The sequence below is a fragment of the Hermetia illucens genome, chromosome 5, assembly GCF_905115235.1.
Source record: "Hermetia illucens chromosome 5, iHerIll2.2.curated.20191125, whole genome shotgun sequence".
Lineage (NCBI taxonomy): Eukaryota > Metazoa > Arthropoda > Insecta > Diptera > Stratiomyidae > Hermetia > Hermetia illucens.
The window spans coordinates 99,768,536-99,786,190 of NC_051853.1; the positions used below are offsets into that span (position 1 = coordinate 99,768,536).

The following is a 17,655-nucleotide window of genomic DNA, read 5'->3' on the forward strand; positions in this document are numbered from 1 at the left end:
AGAGGCAATGTGGTCAGCATTGCTCGCCCGAGACTATGACGCTGATTTCAGCCAAGTACTTATTCACAGCTGTATCGACTGGCATCCCACATCCAGTCACGATAACAAATCCCTTTGCCAGTGAGATTTGAAGCGGGATCTTCCGCTCCATTTAAGCCAATCTGGGCACTCTCTTATTACCCACATTAAAAAGACAACTCCTGATTTACTGCCGATCGTGAAGCGATTATTCTGATTGCTCGTACGATGTCGCAGAAATTCATAAATCTCTCACCATTGCGACTAGCGAGGAAGACGTTGAGTGTGTTCGGAGGTCCCAACTCACAGAGAAAAGAGTCTTAGATTCCAAGAATCTACCAGATTCCCCTAGATGATCAAAATTTGATTTTACCTCAAGTCAAAATAAAGAGCTACACATAAAATTCAGTTTTCACATGTTTATTATCAATTTAATAGTTTCAATCCCAAGTATGTTGATGGAAATACTGAATAGAATTGATGGAGATGAAGTAGTTTGTAGCACAGTTCTTTAGCGGGGTAATTTATCAATCAAATATCCCATAGGTTTCCCATTCCTTCAGGAAAATTTTTAGAGTTTCTTTGAATCGTTCTGATGAGCAAGCGATGTCGGCCATCTTTTCCACCTTACTTTTATCCTTTAGGGATTCAACAGTATTTTCAAGTTTGTCTTCTTTTTTCATTGAGATAAAAGGTAAGACCTAGAACTGCACCGAAAAGTCCAAACATTGCTTTCTTTTTAACTTCATTTTTGACATCTTGAATTGTAGGGATGTTCTTATAGGAGCCTTGTTCGAGTGATGTTCGGAACGCTGGGTAGTAATATTCTTCAATTAGTTGATCTCTATCTTGGCGTAAGACATTTAGTTCAGCGTTGACAGTAAAAAAGAATATAATGTCAAGTCCTATACTCCCTCGAGTGCATCCTTGAAAATCAATCTAAAAATACATCGATGCAAATTTATCTGTTATTTTAGAATATTTCTTCAGACATAAATAAAATATTATTACAATTGAATGCCATTTCAAAAATGATTATTATCGTATACTCACGAGAAGAGCATCCGTTACCGAATTCCCTTTGTATTGGAAAAGGATGTTATTTACCCAACAATCTTCATGGCAGATTGCTACTATATCACCTGGTGATATACGTATGTTTTCTACAACTTTGTTGAGGAAAGTTTTATTTGTAAGGAAGTCTTTTAGTTTATTCACGATTTTTTCATAGCCAGGCCATTTTGATGCATGATCGATAAGTCTTGAAAGATTCAGATACGGCATGGTTGTCATATTTGCTTTGCTGAAGCTCAGCGAAGAAAATATACCATGCTTTAAATTTTCTGATTCTCTCAACGAAGGTTCCTACAGAAAAGGATTATTGTGAATTTTAATTTTCCTGAATTGTTAGTTTCTACTTTTTCCAGGAGCAATAAGGAACCAGCATGATACTGCCCTAGTTTCGTCAAAAATACTTTACAATGGTTTATGTCCACCCCGTTCACGCGATCTCCTATATCGTATCCCGTTGGCTTCATGTCTTCAAAGACCATAGTTCGCCATGGGCTCGTCCATGACATAGTAGCACCTAGCAATCAAGTAAATCTCATATTAAATATTTAACTATGTGGAACCTTACCATATATTGTACTTTACTTTGGTGCAGTTTTTATATTAACTAGGCAGCTCGCAATCCGCGGTATGATGTCGCAATACATTAGCTTCTCTTTTTCGAAAATGTCCATCTCGGCAAACTCTTTCCTGTCGCCTTCTAAGGGAACACATTTGACAATAAAATTTCCTGCTTTGCTTCCCGCTTCCTTTTTCATTATAAGCAGCTTCTACACGGTAAACATTGCTCAGATGATTATCTTCAGGTTTACATCCCATTGAGAAATCGAGGCTGGTTAATTCGAAATTCTTAGATCCAACTTTATTCTCGACAGCATTTTTAAAAAACTGCTCGTTGAGGAAGTCGGGAATATCATAGTTGTTCTTTTGGATGATCATCGTGAAAATTGGGATGGAGACCTGAAAAAGAGGTTATTTACCAGTGAACTTAAAATTAACATCTATTTACTATACGTTTGCCTGTCAAACGCATTTTATTTCGAAGCGGAATGTTATGTATTAAAATTCCCACACATGTATGATAGTAAAGCACATGAGGGCCGAGTCTACTCGCACTACTTAGCAGCCGCGGGCATGAGATGGCGAAGGCTTACAAGCTGTGCCAAGTCAAGGAGAATTTGGCCCCCTTATAACATAGCCCTATCACGAGCGCTCCTATGCCAGACGCGTGCAAATGCATTCAAGACTACGGCGGCCTGCACGGAACATGGGCCTATATGGGGGGATGGAAGGGATTGCCCAGCTCTGGCTACGGTCAGGCTGCGGACACTGGGTAAACCATTCTTTGGGGACCTCAGAGAGATTTCTAGCTCCAGGATGGGAGAGCTGCTTTCTTTCGTGAATACTACGGGCTGGCTCTGAAGATCCAAGCCGGCTGGACTCTGCCTCCCTGCTCCCATAACAACAGTCACGGTCTTAGGGGTTTGTGGCATCAAAACGGCGCACCAAAGCGCTAATTGGGCTCCCCGGAGCGGCCACTGATACCTACATACCTACCCTATACCATAGGGTATCAAACAAATGCATCTGGATTTTTTTTATGTTGCTTGCCAACTAAAGTAGTAAGGGATGAAAAAGTGGGACAGGAGTCACTCTTAACCAAAAGTGTGAAAGAAATATCACGATGCATCTGCGTTAAATTTAAGCCACCAAGTACATCTCAAAATGAACGGTTTTGTGTATTTCTTATGGAAGAATATTTTCAGAACTGTTTTACATGGAAGTAGCTCGTAATGTATACGTATGCATTTAGTGGTGCTCTGAGGTGGCGTGATGCTTAATTAGGGTCATCAGAGCCGAGTCTGCACAGAAGTGACTTCAGTCACAAAACCTTACCAGGGGTACACCGGTGCAATGGGAACTAGGATAGCCCTCTGGATTTACATGTCTCAGGAGAATTTCTGGTTCAGGTACATTCAGCTCCGTTGTTGCGGAGCCCCCTTAGTGGGAGTCTCATGGGGGTTGTGGTTATGTCGAAATGGACGAAGACACTTTCGGGAGTTGCGTTTCATCTTGGGTGCCGTACTCCTTAGTTTGGTAGAGACTTAGGTATGTCTTGCTTCCACCAGTATAGACTGGTATTATTGTTGCTTGTAACAGCGGGGCTCTGATTGTGGTCACAAATTCAATCTGTGCCTTAAGAAGACCGTGGGTTGCAACTTTGTAGCCGATAGTAGCATGATTACCCGATGTAGTGGTGTGGTGGCTTACATTATTGCCAATACTACTGCAATATTCTACAATTGTAGGATGTTCATGTGAGGAATTTCTTGTCAATTTCCAAACAAGTACGCAAACCAGAAGTTGGACCCTTCAGGTGTGCAGGGTTTTCTTATCTATTGACATCTCGTAATGTGTACATATATATTGTGTCAGACTATTCACTTCTGCCTGATACATTCAAAATCTTAGATTACTGTAAATTTGAACAGAAGAGATACATTTGATCTATTATAACTTTGTTAGTAAGAGTGTGATTTCCACCACACTTGGTAGGGTCATGTTTTATATTACAGCTTATGCTATTATATAGTTTAAAGATGAGCTTAAAGGGGTTTGCAGTCAATTTCCCGTAAATATAGTAATGTACTATTATTAACTATTTATATAATATTTTGAGGTCTACAGACGGTGTAGTGGCAGCTTCGTGATTTTTTTCGAATTTTTTGTCTCTGAGAATATGTCCGAAAAAGGAATGATCAACTTGCAGGCTCCACACTCCCTCCTCTTGCATTGAATGTGAGAACAGATGCAAGATTTAGAAAGTATTTATCAAGACATTTCATTTGATACACCTGCCTACTTTAAAAAAAAAACAAGTTGCACCCTTTCTCGTAGGTATGGGGACCCGTCGTTAAAATCTATCTAGAACGATATTGCTCCCCTCATGCATGGCAGTTTACAATTTCCACCTTCCCACCAAATCTCGTGTCAATAGGTGCAGCCATTTCTGAGAAAATTGTGCGTGACAGACAAAACCTTAAAAGAGAATAATCATCAACTTTGTTTGATATCAATCATCATCATCAACGGCGCAACAACCGGTATCCGGTCTAAGCCTGCCCTTAATAAGGAACTCCAGACATCCCGCTTTTGCGTCGAGGTCCACCAATTCGATATCCCTAAAACCTGTCTGGCGTCCTGGCCTACGCCATCGCTCTTTCTTAGGCAGGGTCTGCCTCGTCTTCTTGTCCTACCATAGATATTGCCCTTATAAACTATCCGGGCTGGATTATCCTCATCCATACGGATTAAGTGACCCACCCACCGTAACCTAATAAGCCGGATTTTATCCACAACCAGACGGTCATGGTATCGTTCATAGATTTCGTCGTTATATAGGCTGTGGAATCATCCAGTCTCAAGTAGGGGGCCAAAAATTCTTCGGAGGATTCTTCGCTCGAACACGGCTAAGAGTTCGCAATTTTTCTTGCTAAGAATCCAAGTCTCCGAGGAATACATGAAGACTGGCAAGATCATTGTCTTGTACAGTAAGAGCTTTGACCCTATGGTGAGACGTTTCGAGCGGAACAATCTTTGTAAGCTGAAATAGGCTCTGTTGGCTGACAACAACCGCGCGCGGATTTCATCGTCGTAGCTGCTATCGGTTGTGATTTTCGACCCTAGATAGGAGAAATTATCAACGGTCTCAAAGTTGTATTCTCCTATCTTTATTCTTCCCGTTTGACCAGTGTGGTTTGATGTTGTTGGTTGGTTCGTCTTCGGTGCTGACGTTGCCACCATATACTTTGTCTTGCCTTCATTGATGTGCAGCCCAAGATCTCGCGCCGCCTGATATCAATACAGAAGGTATTTTGAGCCCTAGATACTCTATACAGGCAGTTTCAGGTTTTTGGACTGGATAGCTTCTGAGAATGAACACAATAGCTAATTACTTTTTTGATGATCTACATTCCATCGTTTGATGAAAGAAAGTTTAGGTGTATGGTGACTTTTTTTTTAAATTTAACGTAACACGACGTCATTCATCTCAAAGGAGGTAAGAGCGGGTTCGCGCATTAAACCTTTCCACAAAATTGCATGCCAATAGGTATAACTGTTTTTGAGAAAAGTGCGTGTGACTGACGGACAGAGTAAGAAGCGCGTAAGAAATTTCCCATCATTTGTATCCCTTCGTACGGATAACGGAATGCTTGGCGGTTACATGTGAACACGAATATGTACACGTTGGCATGTTTATGCACCGGTGGGGAAAACTCTCACTTCTGGATAAAAATGGCTATCAGACCTACGGTACAGAAACTGGGAACCCCAGTACCAGCGGCTTTTAAGAGTAGGCGAGCAGGCTTCCGACTGCAATACTTCGGTGGTGAACAGTTTGACCACCATGGCATGTAATGCTATAAGCAGCTTAGAAAAGGAAGTGTTTAAACCAAGATGATTAAGAGATCTCTTCTCCAATATCTGGGACGATAAGAGGAGGAATGGAGATTACTCTGGCATAAAATAAGGTTGTTGATGAATTGTTGGAATTCATTAAAGACAAGCACAACGTGCCCCAAGTAATGAAGAATATGGTGGCAGGCATTGAGGTTCTGTACAATAAACCGCGGGAAGATGAGAAATAGTCAAGTTAAAACCCTAAAATTACCCTTTTGACGGTGCTCTAGCCAACACATGTAACATTTATATATACTCACAAATGGTCGGGAAAACAATCGGGAAGAGGAAGGAAGGGGGACATCCACCACAACCAGCATGCTCCCAGCAAACAGAAACGGCTTCGCCCACTTTAAGAATGGGGGATAACACTTTGGTAGGTGGGAAAATAGTATCAAAAACGCTAGCGCCATCAAGGAAGTCAATATCTAAATTAACAAATAATAAAAAAAGTGACGGCTGGATTAATTTTGGGAAATCTTCCCAAAGGCGGTCATAATTTCAAGCACTGGTAATAAGTCCTACGCAGACGTACTGAGAAAGGTGAAAGCTGACTCCAAATTTAAAAACTTCGGGGAAAATTTCAGCTGAATTCGGACTAAAGTGGGTGTGTGAGCTGCCTCAGCAGAGAAATTTAAACTGCGTGACATACATAAGACAACCATTTTAAGTTTCAAAAAGGCATAACGAAGCACTTAGAAGGCGACCATCCGACTGTTGGCAGAGGTTGGACATCGATAAGGTCCAAATTAGGTGGCTAGTCTGTTACTTTAGAGAGCAACTCTCTTAGAGGGGTGTTTCAAGTGTCTCTTATATAAACATTTGATGAAGGCATGTACATCAAGTACGTTGATCGGCCTGCCCGATACAAATGTTGTGGAGGAGAGGGTCGCAATGCACCGGAATGTCACAAGGATTCCAGGTCTATGCTGTACAATGGAATGGCGGGCCAGGATATCCGGAATTCTGTTGAAAGTGGCAAGTTTCCTGAGTTCAAAAGGCACTAATTGTGATGGAAAAAAAATTAAAAATTTCTCAGCTCACGACTTGCTCTCACAGACTACGAATCAAGGGTGCAAATGGCTAAAATAAGCCACAGAGAGCAGTGGGTAAGACTGACTTGGAGATGTAGCACATCCATACAGATGTCTATTCGATACTATGGTGTAAATGTTTGAGCATATAATTTATAACAAGTAGTTCCAGCTGTAGAAACTCTGTGAGAGATCAATCATCGACTGGACCAAACTGGCCTGGCTGAAAATGCAAAACGCATCGGCCACTTACAGCAAAGAGTCTTTGCTACGACAGAGACAATGGGTCGAAGGAATACATTGCCGCTGAGGGTGTTCCATAGGGCTCTTTGCTGTTACCACTATGGAGGAATATCATGTATGATGACCTGTTCAACGTTCCAGTTGCCAGCGCGGCCACGCGGCATAGCGGTGATGGTTGCTGGAAAACACCTCGCGAATGCAGAGCCTTGTTCATCCCAAGTAATTACTGGTAAAAAGCAATGGCTGAAAGGTGCTGATCTTTTACTTGCCGTGACCAAAGTAGAGGCGGTGCATATCACGAAGCGTCGTAAAGAAGCGACTGCTCACATCAGAATGGGAAACCACATCATTAGTTCAAAACCAGCAACCAAACACTTTAAACTGATGACAGCTGTTAGGTTAAACTTGAAGCATGACCGACCACTTGCTTGATTTAAAGTCCCAAGATCAATACTACCTTTCCGCCATTATGGGAAACAAGTCGGAAAACCAGAAGCAATTCTTTTCTGATATGAAAGGTTTCGAATTTTTGTTATGCGACTAAATCAGGTGTGGAAAACAGACTGCCAGGCGAAGTCAAAATACCTGCAGAAAAAAACGGCGTTGTCACTAGAGAAAACGGCAGAAGTAGAACTGAGTAAAAATTGTGTAGGCATCGAATGTAACGAGTGACAAAAGATTACTATGAAGGAGGGAATTATCCGAACTTTTCGATCCCTGCTAGGTATACAGTCGGATCGTATGGAAGCACGACAATTGCGTTGATAAGTCTACCTCTTGATGTTGCGAAAAGAACTGCTAGCAAAGTCTGAATCTTCTGCGATTACGAAGCACTGAAAAAATGCTTTAAGTGTTTAGAATTTGAGCACCAGGCAAAAAACTCTACGGTTCTTTAAAATGCATGAAATAGCAAGGTGGGGTCTGCAATAGATATCATATATGTTAGCGATGTTTTCGCTAAAGGTCTTCAGTGGTAGGTCAGCGAAGAATATACATGCAGTTGCCACCAGGCTATAATTTTTTGAATTAATCAGGGTGCAAGAATAAATTGACCCCAGAAGATTTGGAAGATCGGCAGCCAGCAAGTATGACGAGGAGAATTTCAAAGAAGCTTTGCAGAAAAATACAACGCTAAAAGTAAATGCTAAGGAGAAAACTTTACAGATCGGCGAAAAGTAACGGCGAGCACGTGACGTATCCATGCTAAAGTGTATTGTATCCCAGAAGTGAGTACCGAACTTCTGGTGGAAGTCTGAAGTCGGAGAACGCCGCTAGATCTGCTTCAAGACCAGAAGACGTAGGCAACGAAAGAGAAACCGATCTGGACACGAGTAGGCACATTCAGAATACGAAAAGGTTTGGAAGAAATGGAATGTGGCTATAATAAAAAGTAAGAGTAAGAGCGACCACACAGCGAAGCATTATGTTTCGACCTAATACATATTTCGAGCAAACATGGGGATTATCGAGCATATCTCTATCGGTTTGGGCATGACAATTCGCCACATTGCCTAGTATCTATAGACACTTGATCGATTTTAATAAAATTTTGTTTTACACAGCACTTTAGAATTGAGAATGATTGAATCAAAGCAGATAGGATATCACATTAGATAGAAGGTATACTTTGATAAAGCACTATCCAGCTGCTCGCATATTTTTGTAAAGGTTGAGAAATTATCACGTCCTTTAGATAGAGAAAAGAATTGGAAATAATAAAGTACTCCCATTGGTAGATTAGGACATCATTCATCATTAAAGTTATAGATTACTAAACCACAAAATTGAAGCGCTTTGCACATTCGGAAGCATCCAAAAATTGAAAACAAACATGCTCAAATACATAGGCTTTATACCAATTAAATAAAAAGTTGTTGTTGAAGTAAGTGGATGAAAGCACGATTCAACAACATTCATGCGATTTAATTTAGGTGGGCTTCGCGATTCGACTAATCCTGGAATTGAATCTGGCTCTTGTAGGGTGTTAGAGTACTTCACTCAAGACAATAACAGTACACTAGGAGGCAATGTGGCCAGCATTGCGCTCGCTCGTGACTATTATCCTGATTTGGCTCTGGTACTCTTCTGCAACTGAGTCGACACCCATTCGACAAAGCATTTTATTTTATAAAAGTATTTTTGCAGGTAAAAGGAATACAAAATATCGAATCGCGAATTATCAACAGTAGCTGAGAATTTTCTAGAGCCGGTATGGCAGCTCATAGCAAATTAAGAAAGGTTAAGTTTGTAGGTAGAAAACTGATATGAATTTTTCTTACGAGAAAAGGCGAACACGGGTCATAGATATTGCCCTTATAGACTTTCCGGGTGGGATCATCCTCATCCATACGAATTAAGTGACCCGCCCACCGTAACCTATTGAGCCGGATTTTATCATGTAGGGTGCCAAAAATTCTTCGGAGGATTCTTTTCTCGAAAGCGGCCAAGAGACATACAAATGGTACAGCAAAATTTTCAATGAGAACTATTCTAATCAGGAAAGGTTCATGGATTTTTCGGCTTTGCGAACGATACACAACCTTTCGGATTACCAATTTTATCAACAGGTTCTTTAACCTTTATCACTTGTTGGTTTTGTCCTAAAAAAAGTTAGTTTTATTCAGTAGATTGCACGCTTCTTTTCAAAGCAGTTCGACTATTAATTAATGGTTTGGAGTTTAGTCTAAAACACAACCTTATTAAAATCGGTTGAATTTCTGTCTGCTTCAGTTGAAACGAAATTTGGAAGAATAATGGGAACTACGAACGACCTACATGCAGTGAGTTGCATTCTTCAAAGTTGAGCTTGAATGGGGGTCTTGTTTACAAAAGGGGGTGGAAGTTTATCTTCCCCAATTATAATCGTGTGGGGGTATCACCTGAAAGGTTTTGATTAATACTTTCTGAAGCCGGTCTTCGCTTTGGCATTTGTTGGAAAGGTGGGGACTGCGGGTGTCGAAAGGTGATCATTTCTTTCACGAATTCATTCTTAGAATCCCCGGTGTCCAGACCTCAAAACACGTTTCATATATATATAAATATCTAATCAAATTAACTTAATAACGGTATTTTACTGTTTTTGAGAAATTGACTAGAAACCCCTCCCCTTTCAGTTTCTTCTAGAGTCATAAAAGTTGATAATAATATAAACTATTATACATATACTATGAAGCATGATACCCCCAGGTTTAGTCGAAATCATCCATAACTAACAAAGGTACAGTAGCTCCAAGTTGTCCCTTCCTTGTAAATTTCCTGCAACGCAAAACACTAAATATCAATATCATACTAACGTGAGTAGTCTGACATGCTTAATGCATATACATTATGGGTTACGTAGAAATGGAACAGCTCTTCACTCAAATATACACAAGAAATGCACAAAACCTTTCATTCCTGAAGCGGAGAGCTTTCGGTTTGCGAATTGTTAGAACTTAATTTGTAAATATTAGAATATCGATCGTGAAACAAAATACATATTTATTTTGGTAAGAGCTCGTGGTGGAAATTTAGGTTTATATTTGGCGATGATATTTAGAAGCAAACAAGTTTGCCCGTGATTGGATTCTGTATCAAAAATTTTGTTGGCGTTTACAACGTAATGGAATAAGTCTCATTTTACACATACTAGAATTGATGACGTTCCGATCTGCACGAAAGGCTAAGTTCTAATCATTTTCATATCATTGTCAGGAATTTCTTTTTGGAAGTTTTGTTTTAAGTGTTGGACTCTTGTGTTGAAAAAGGGCTATCCACGTCCCGGGCTGAAACAATTAATACGAAAATTACCAAAACTCACAATTAACTCACGAAATCGTTGAGAATATTAGGGCCGGAGTGATAACTACAGAACACAGAACGCGAGTAACTATTATCAAAACGTTACTCATACTGCATATGTTACATATATGTATGTACAACTACAATTCTAACTTTGGACGAGAGCTGCACTGGCAGATATTATCTGTTTGAAAGTGTTGAAGAGTTGGAGTAAGCATAATAGCAACATAACTGACGAGTAGGAGTAACTTCAAGTAAAAGAAACCGGTCAGCAATGATTAGGCACTTTTCTTTAAAAAGAAGCCGAGATGAAATAAGTCACTTCCAGATACTTGGCTACTGCCAAAAAAAACTCTCTTTACTAGCAAAAATAGTAGATAGGGAGGTAACCGTAAGACGTTTGAAAGGTCTGCATGTGTATTAAGTGTACACTATGTATATATATAGAGAAGAAGATAAAAGTTCAATGCAAATGCGAGTCATTCGAACGCCGAATCCTTAGACATTGCACAGGCTTGTCTTACAACTGGAAGACAAAAAAGATCGGCAAAAACGCCGAAGTGTATAGGCGAGCCAAAGTCAAACCACTTCGAGAACACGTTCTCACAATAATGGAAAGGTTCTTCGAAAGAACGGAGGACCACCCCAACCCATTAATTCGGCAACTCTACCAACAGGGTAAAACCTCCCCATTGGCCACATTCTTAAGGCCCTGCCAAATCGTGAGTTCATCTCTAAGACCCAAAATCCTAACCCTTTTTGAAACTCCTTGCCTGGTAGGGGTGGATAGAGGATAAGCACAGGAAATTGTAATGTGCTCATTGTAAATAGTAGTTAAGAATTATTTATGTTAGATTAAGCTAGCTTAAGTTAAAATAAGTTAGGTTAAGTTATATGTAACTAGGCTAAGTAAGTAAAATTTCACCTTCTCGCGCCTTTAGTGCGGGCGCAGTTTGAATATGCTAAGTCCTATAAAAAAAAAATTGTCAAGATCGATGTATATGATAAGAATATACACAGTAAAGTAGATTACAGAGAAGGTCGGGTTGGCCAAACGATGTAATAGTCACCCGTTTTGATAGCGTTAAGATCTATTAGCAGTTATTAAGCTAGCATTAAGTAATCATTGTCTAGTTGTAAGTCACTATTCAGAAAATAAATGAAATGAAATGAAATGAAAAAAAGTTCAATGCAAACACGAACGCACAGCGTTTAAAGATAATAACAATAGATACAGATGAACATCTGACATGTTATTTACTACCAAAATATTAGCATGTTTGTTTAAAAATGTTGTCTGTAATTGTTTTTATCAAATTAGTATTTATTCATGACATGGGTATAGGAATGCAGAAATATAAGTTAAGCTCTATTGATATGATCCAGAAGCTAACTCCGCTATGTTATTATATATCATGCTGATCCCAAGACCAGGTAAAGGAAGAGGATTTGAAGAAACGTACTGTCTGCTATCCTCAATAAAACAAAACTAAAATGGTGAGATCAGGAAAAGAGTTAAATACAGTATAGTTGGAGTGACTCCACATTGCTCCTAATTTCTGCTGGTGGCAGGTCTCGCGAGAGGCCGACCACGAAAATGCTTCCAGTGTCGTTAAAAACAAAATGATCAGACTGAGTAACAATGGGCCTCGAAGAAATGCTAGGGCATCCACCTCAGTCGACGCAGCAGGGCTGTTGCCGGTCCTGTCAAGAAAGGTGCAAAGGTTCTTGACGCATGGACGGCATCAGGACGTAAGTGAATTAGTCCGAGCGAAATAAATATGCTATATATTGGCACCCTGGCTGGAAAGACCGAGCAACTTGCAAGAGCCCTTCGCAAAAGACGCATTGGTATTTGCGCTCCACAAGAAACCCGATGGTCCTGTTCTAAAAGCTGCGAACGGGGTAAAAATGGTTATAAACTTCTTTATTTTGATAGTCCACACAATTAATACGGTGTTCGCGTTGTTATCTCAGAGGGTTTCCGTGCTACCATTAAAGAAGTCGAACGATTTGATGATTTGATGACCGGCTGATGGAGTTCACCATTATATCAGCTAATGGCACTATTCACTTCTTCACCGCGTACGCACCACAAACAGGTCGACTTAATGCCGAGAAAGACGCCTTCTGTCAACTTCTCGATGCAAAGACCTACAATGCGCATACTGGTGACTACATCATCATTGCAGGCGACCTTAATGGTCATGTGGGTAAAAAGTAGACGGTAACCCGCGCCATGGGGGAAAAGGGTTTGGAGCGCACAATGAGAGTAGCGAGCGTACAGTCGATTTTGTGGACACATATGATCTCGTACTTATGAATACATGGTTCATCAAACGATTGTCTCATTTTAATACATTTTATAGTGGGAATAGTAAAATACAAATGGACTACATTTTCATAAGACGCCGACATTTTACCATTGTCACTGATTGCAAATCCGTTCTCTATGCGATCATCGCACCTCAACATCGGCCGTTGATTGCCATCCTGCTAATTAAGCCACCGATAAAACAGCGTGAGGTGCGCACTGGCCTGCGGCGGGTTTTTCGTGAGAACAAAGAAGCAATGATCTCACTTATACGATTACCAACTATTACGAATGTGGAAGAATCGTGGAACCAAATGAAAAACACGATCCACAAAGCTGCCCCTGCAACCCTTAGGGTCACCAAGCCAGGTAAGCGGTACATCAACCGAGATACTTGGCTTTGAAATGACGATGTTGAAATGAAGGTCCGTGAAAAGAAACGCCTCTACCACAAATTTCTCGATGATAAAATACCGCCCAATTAGCAAATTTATAAGAATGCCTACCGGAAAGCAAAGAAAGCGGTCGCTGTCACCCGAGCGGACCATTTCGAAAATATTTTCGATAAACTGGACAGTCGGACGAGAAAGATATGTATCGACTTGCCAAAAGCCGTAACGAACGCATACAGGATATCGAACACTTAATTTGGGAATTTGCTTATTCTCCACTTCGATAATCGTTGCCGACATTAGGAGCAGTTCCACCTGTCAGCGCAACTGAAGTCGAGGAGGCAATATAACGAGTGAAATCGGGGAATGCCACAGGACCTGACGACATTGCATCTGAGCTCTGGAAAGCGAAGAGCTGGGACCCAACACTGTGGCTCAGTGAATTCTTTAATCGGGTTATTCAAGAAAGTACCACAGTTCCAATATGGGAAAAGAAAGGTAGTCCAGTAGAATATTTCAATTAAATAGTAATTATCTCATACCATGAAGATTTTTGAACGCATTCTTCACAACCGTATTTGCGAAATAGTTGAAATAACCGTAAATCAAGCCGGATTTGTCAAAAACTGCGGGACTATTGATGCAATACACGCTGCACTGTTACTCATGGAGAAACACCGTGAGAAGCATCGTTCTCTTTACATTGCATTTCTGGATCTGGGGGAAGCGTTTGACCGTCTGTTACACGAGTTTATCTAGTATACTCTATGACAACACTTAGTGCCAGATTGAATCTAAATAAAACTGATTTTTTGACGACCGGTCACCATGAAATAGGGCCACTCACTGTCAGTGACAGTGACCTGCCCAGAACTGAACGATATAAATATCTCGTGTCAATGCTATCAACCGACGGAGAGCTGCGCTATGACATTGCTTCACGAACTAATGCAGCCTGGATGAAGTGGTGTTGTTTGTGATCGAGGTATCAACGAATGTCTCAAATCTAAAATGTGGTTGTGAGTGTTGGCCGACTGTGAACGGCGTTTTGCGGGAATGGAGATGAAGATATTGCGTTGGACTAGTGGCATGACATGTTTTGATCACATCTGAAATGAGGATATCCGCGATCGATATGGGATTACACCGATCGTGCAAAAACTGCGAGAGAGACGTCTTCGATGGTATCGTCATGTAATTCGCGCTAGCAAGAATTCACTTGCAAAGATTGATATCAACATCGAAGTCGATGGTAAGCGACCGAAAGTCTGGCCGAAACATCGGTGGTTTGATACGCTGGATAGTGATTTAAAAGCCTCGCGATTGCATTCAGATCAGTCATTTGATAGAACCAAATGGCGAAACCGATCATGACTAGCCAACCCCGCTTGTGAACAGAATAAAGGTAGAAGAAAAAGGAGATTAGCGTAACTCGAATGGTAATGTTCTTTGCGATCGACGCATTGACGAACGCCTCATGCCCAAATTTATCACAATCTCCTTCGCTCTGTCACCGTCTATGGTTCTGAGTGTTGGTTGATTATAAAGGACACTGAGCGGCGTCTTTCGGTAATGGAATCGAAGAACTAACGTTGGACTAGTGGTGTGATACGCCTTGATCACACCCAAAATGAGGATATCCGCGATCGATATGGGGTTGCAATGATCGTGCAAAATTGCGAGAGAGGCCTCTTCGATGTAATTGACACTAACAAAAATTCACTTACCGAGATTGGTCTGAAAATTTAAGTCGAAAGAACGGTGGCTTGATGCTGGCTGGGAATTTGAAATCCTCGCAACGAGCCGACTGCGCTTGTAAAAGGGACAAAGGCTGAAGAAAGAAAAAGATTTATGCAGCTCGCTGTCATACTGCAAAAGTTATTATCTATAAGGATTTTCCTATGGTTTGGACAGATTGGCGAACTTATCTGATCTAAAGCCCGTTGAAAATTTGTGGACTTGCTTTAAGGAAACAGCGTTTAACGAACCTATTTTAATAAATCCATCAATCTTTAATTGAACGAGTACACTGCGGTTTGAATCGCATTAGTGTGGATGTCGTCTTCAAACTCTGTGATAGTTTTCGCCGATGGAATGCCATAAAAAGGAAGAACTCCTCACAAAGTACCAAAGTTGTTAATTATTTTACTTAACATGCAGCTCTAATAAATAGATTAGTATTGATCCGGAAGCGTGTACTTTTCATCAGTTTTTTTACAAAAATGGTCATATCTTTCATTCGATCCACTCCGTATATAGAGTGCATTGAATGAGGACTGCGTTGAAGGGACTAAACGAATGTTATTGAGTTTGTAAATTTTTTTTGTTATTCTCAATAATCTGTGGTACTTCTCCGACATAGTTACTAGAAGGGTATAACTACCAAATTGTCAGGGCTGATGCTTATCAACTGTTAAGTAAACTTGAGCTTTAAATTGTTGTTTGGGATTTAAGGGATCCACATTAACAGTAACACATTTCTGTTACGATATCTTAATAATAGCACATTATTACGTTTTTGGGGATAATGAGGGATCATCCACTTGATGTTAGACCGGACGAAATGCAGAAATACTTATTCGCACATTTTTTGGTCCACGGACCCAGCGTTTGGGGCATAGGGCTCAAGTACACAAAAAGGAAGAAAAACTGATGGCTTCGTTTAGGGTAATGGCAACTCATCAGACGCAACCTCACCTCTAACTTGGGAGCAGCGTGACTGAAAGTGGTAACAGGTGGAAAACGCTCTTTTATATAATCACAACAACACTGGGGGTGGATTATATCCAAACTTAAACCGCCATTTGTTTGAGCCTAAGCTAGGCTAAAGCTAGGTTACATTTAGCAAACATTTTGTGTACTGCTTTCTGAGTTACTTTGAAACCTTGGGTCTTGGATGAGATATGGTAATCAGGATTAGAACTTCGATTTCTCCGAAATATTTTAGCTGTACAACAGGTGCGCACTGCAAAAATTAGAAAAGTCAGTATTGCCATTGGAACTATATAGCACGCATTTAATTTCAGGTCGAAGTTTATGGTACAACGTTATAAGAGGCTTTGAATTTGTCCTGGGTGTCCAAAACTTAGTGTTCACTAAATAACCCCAACAACCAAGTATTTCCAAACATGTAAATAGACACAGAAGGTGTCACTAACTGTCTTTCATTTCAACCCCGATATGGATGCTTTCCTGATATTTCACAGTAGTTAACCACTGATTTATGTATTCTGATTGATGGTTAATCTAATATTATTAAATTTGTATCAGTGGTCCAGAATCCTTATTTCAGTATGCCACCCAATGTGTGCAAGAAATTGATTATTATTCCTATTCACAAAGTTATAGTATGTAAAACACTTTCTTGTTATCACTACCGAATTTTAGAAATCAGTTTTTACCATAAAAACAGAGTACAGTGATGGTCAAATTTCATATCACTGTTAGATATTATAATAAAGGGTCCGTTTGTAGACAATTTTGATACAAACTACTTTTACTTTACTGGCATAGATGAAAATGTTTTGCACATTTACGGAATTTCGAACACCAGAGCACAGTCTTACCTGACAATAATATCTGAGAGACCAATGATTACTAATTCACACCTTCGCAAAATTTAATCGCGACACAATATTTGAAGGGGTCGCAACTATGTACATATAACGCCGATACTGTGAACAACCACGCTTCTAATCTGCTGTTGATTAGAACATTGAAACAAAGCAGCAACTGCTTTTATAGTTGCTAAAAGTCTTCAAACATTGAAATAAACTCGGAGTTGACGGTAAGACAATTTGCTTGGTAATGATGAGATTTTTGATGTTCTGCAAATAAACCCATGTGGCTTAAATATCACATATCAAATATTTTGGAATCGTTGCCTATTCCGGCAAACGCGAATGAAGGCTCGGCTTCAAATTTATTATGATAAGTTGATTTATTGAGCAAAAATTGCGGAGATACCGCAAGTCATTCGCAATTACTCGTATGATTAAAATAATTGTTCTTATCTGTATCACATGTAATCAGATTTTGGACTAAAATTTGGAATGCTGAAAATTACATATATAGGTTATTGGATGAACGAAAGACAAATGAATGTAACTATTTGACTGGTATAGTTAATATGCGGCGACTTGAGCTTGGGAATCTTTAATGAATGTGGGTGTTTGGTCGTCAGCAATTTGTTGTGTTTGGTTTACTATTGCCACAAATAAGGACAAAAGAGACTCCACTTTAGAAAAAGTGGCAACTATTCAACATTAGAGTTCGACCGTACATAAGTGTAACACCATAGTCAGTCAGTGTTTCTATCGAAACGGTTGAATACCGATATTTC

The 17,655-nt window shown here is 40.1% G+C and overlaps 1 protein-coding gene across 3 annotated transcripts; it reads right to left on the reverse strand.

Annotated features, from left to right (window-relative positions):
- Nucleotides 1–422: 422 nt before the first annotated feature.
- Nucleotides 423–17,119, reverse strand: LOC119657435. Of its 3 annotated transcripts, none has more exons than XM_038064340.1 (5): nt 16,880–17,119; nt 1,675–2,049; nt 1,437–1,606; nt 1,072–1,383; nt 423–957 (listed from the first exon to the last, which is right to left on the reverse strand). In XM_038064340.1, exons 3-5 carry the CDS (start codon nt 1,596–1,598, stop codon nt 679–681), a joined length of 753 nt encoding a protein of 250 aa, XP_037920268.1. In that variant the 5' UTR covers nt 1,599–1,606; nt 1,675–2,049; nt 16,880–17,119; the 3' UTR covers nt 423–678. The 3 variants fall into 3 exon arrangements, with proteins under 3 accessions (XP_037920268.1, XP_037920270.1, XP_037920269.1); XM_038064342.1 differs by lacking the exon at nt 16,880–17,119 and adding an exon at nt 16,715–16,738; XM_038064341.1 differs by lacking the exon at nt 16,880–17,119 and adding an exon at nt 10,627–10,721.
- Nucleotides 17,120–17,655: the final 536 nt, after the last annotated feature.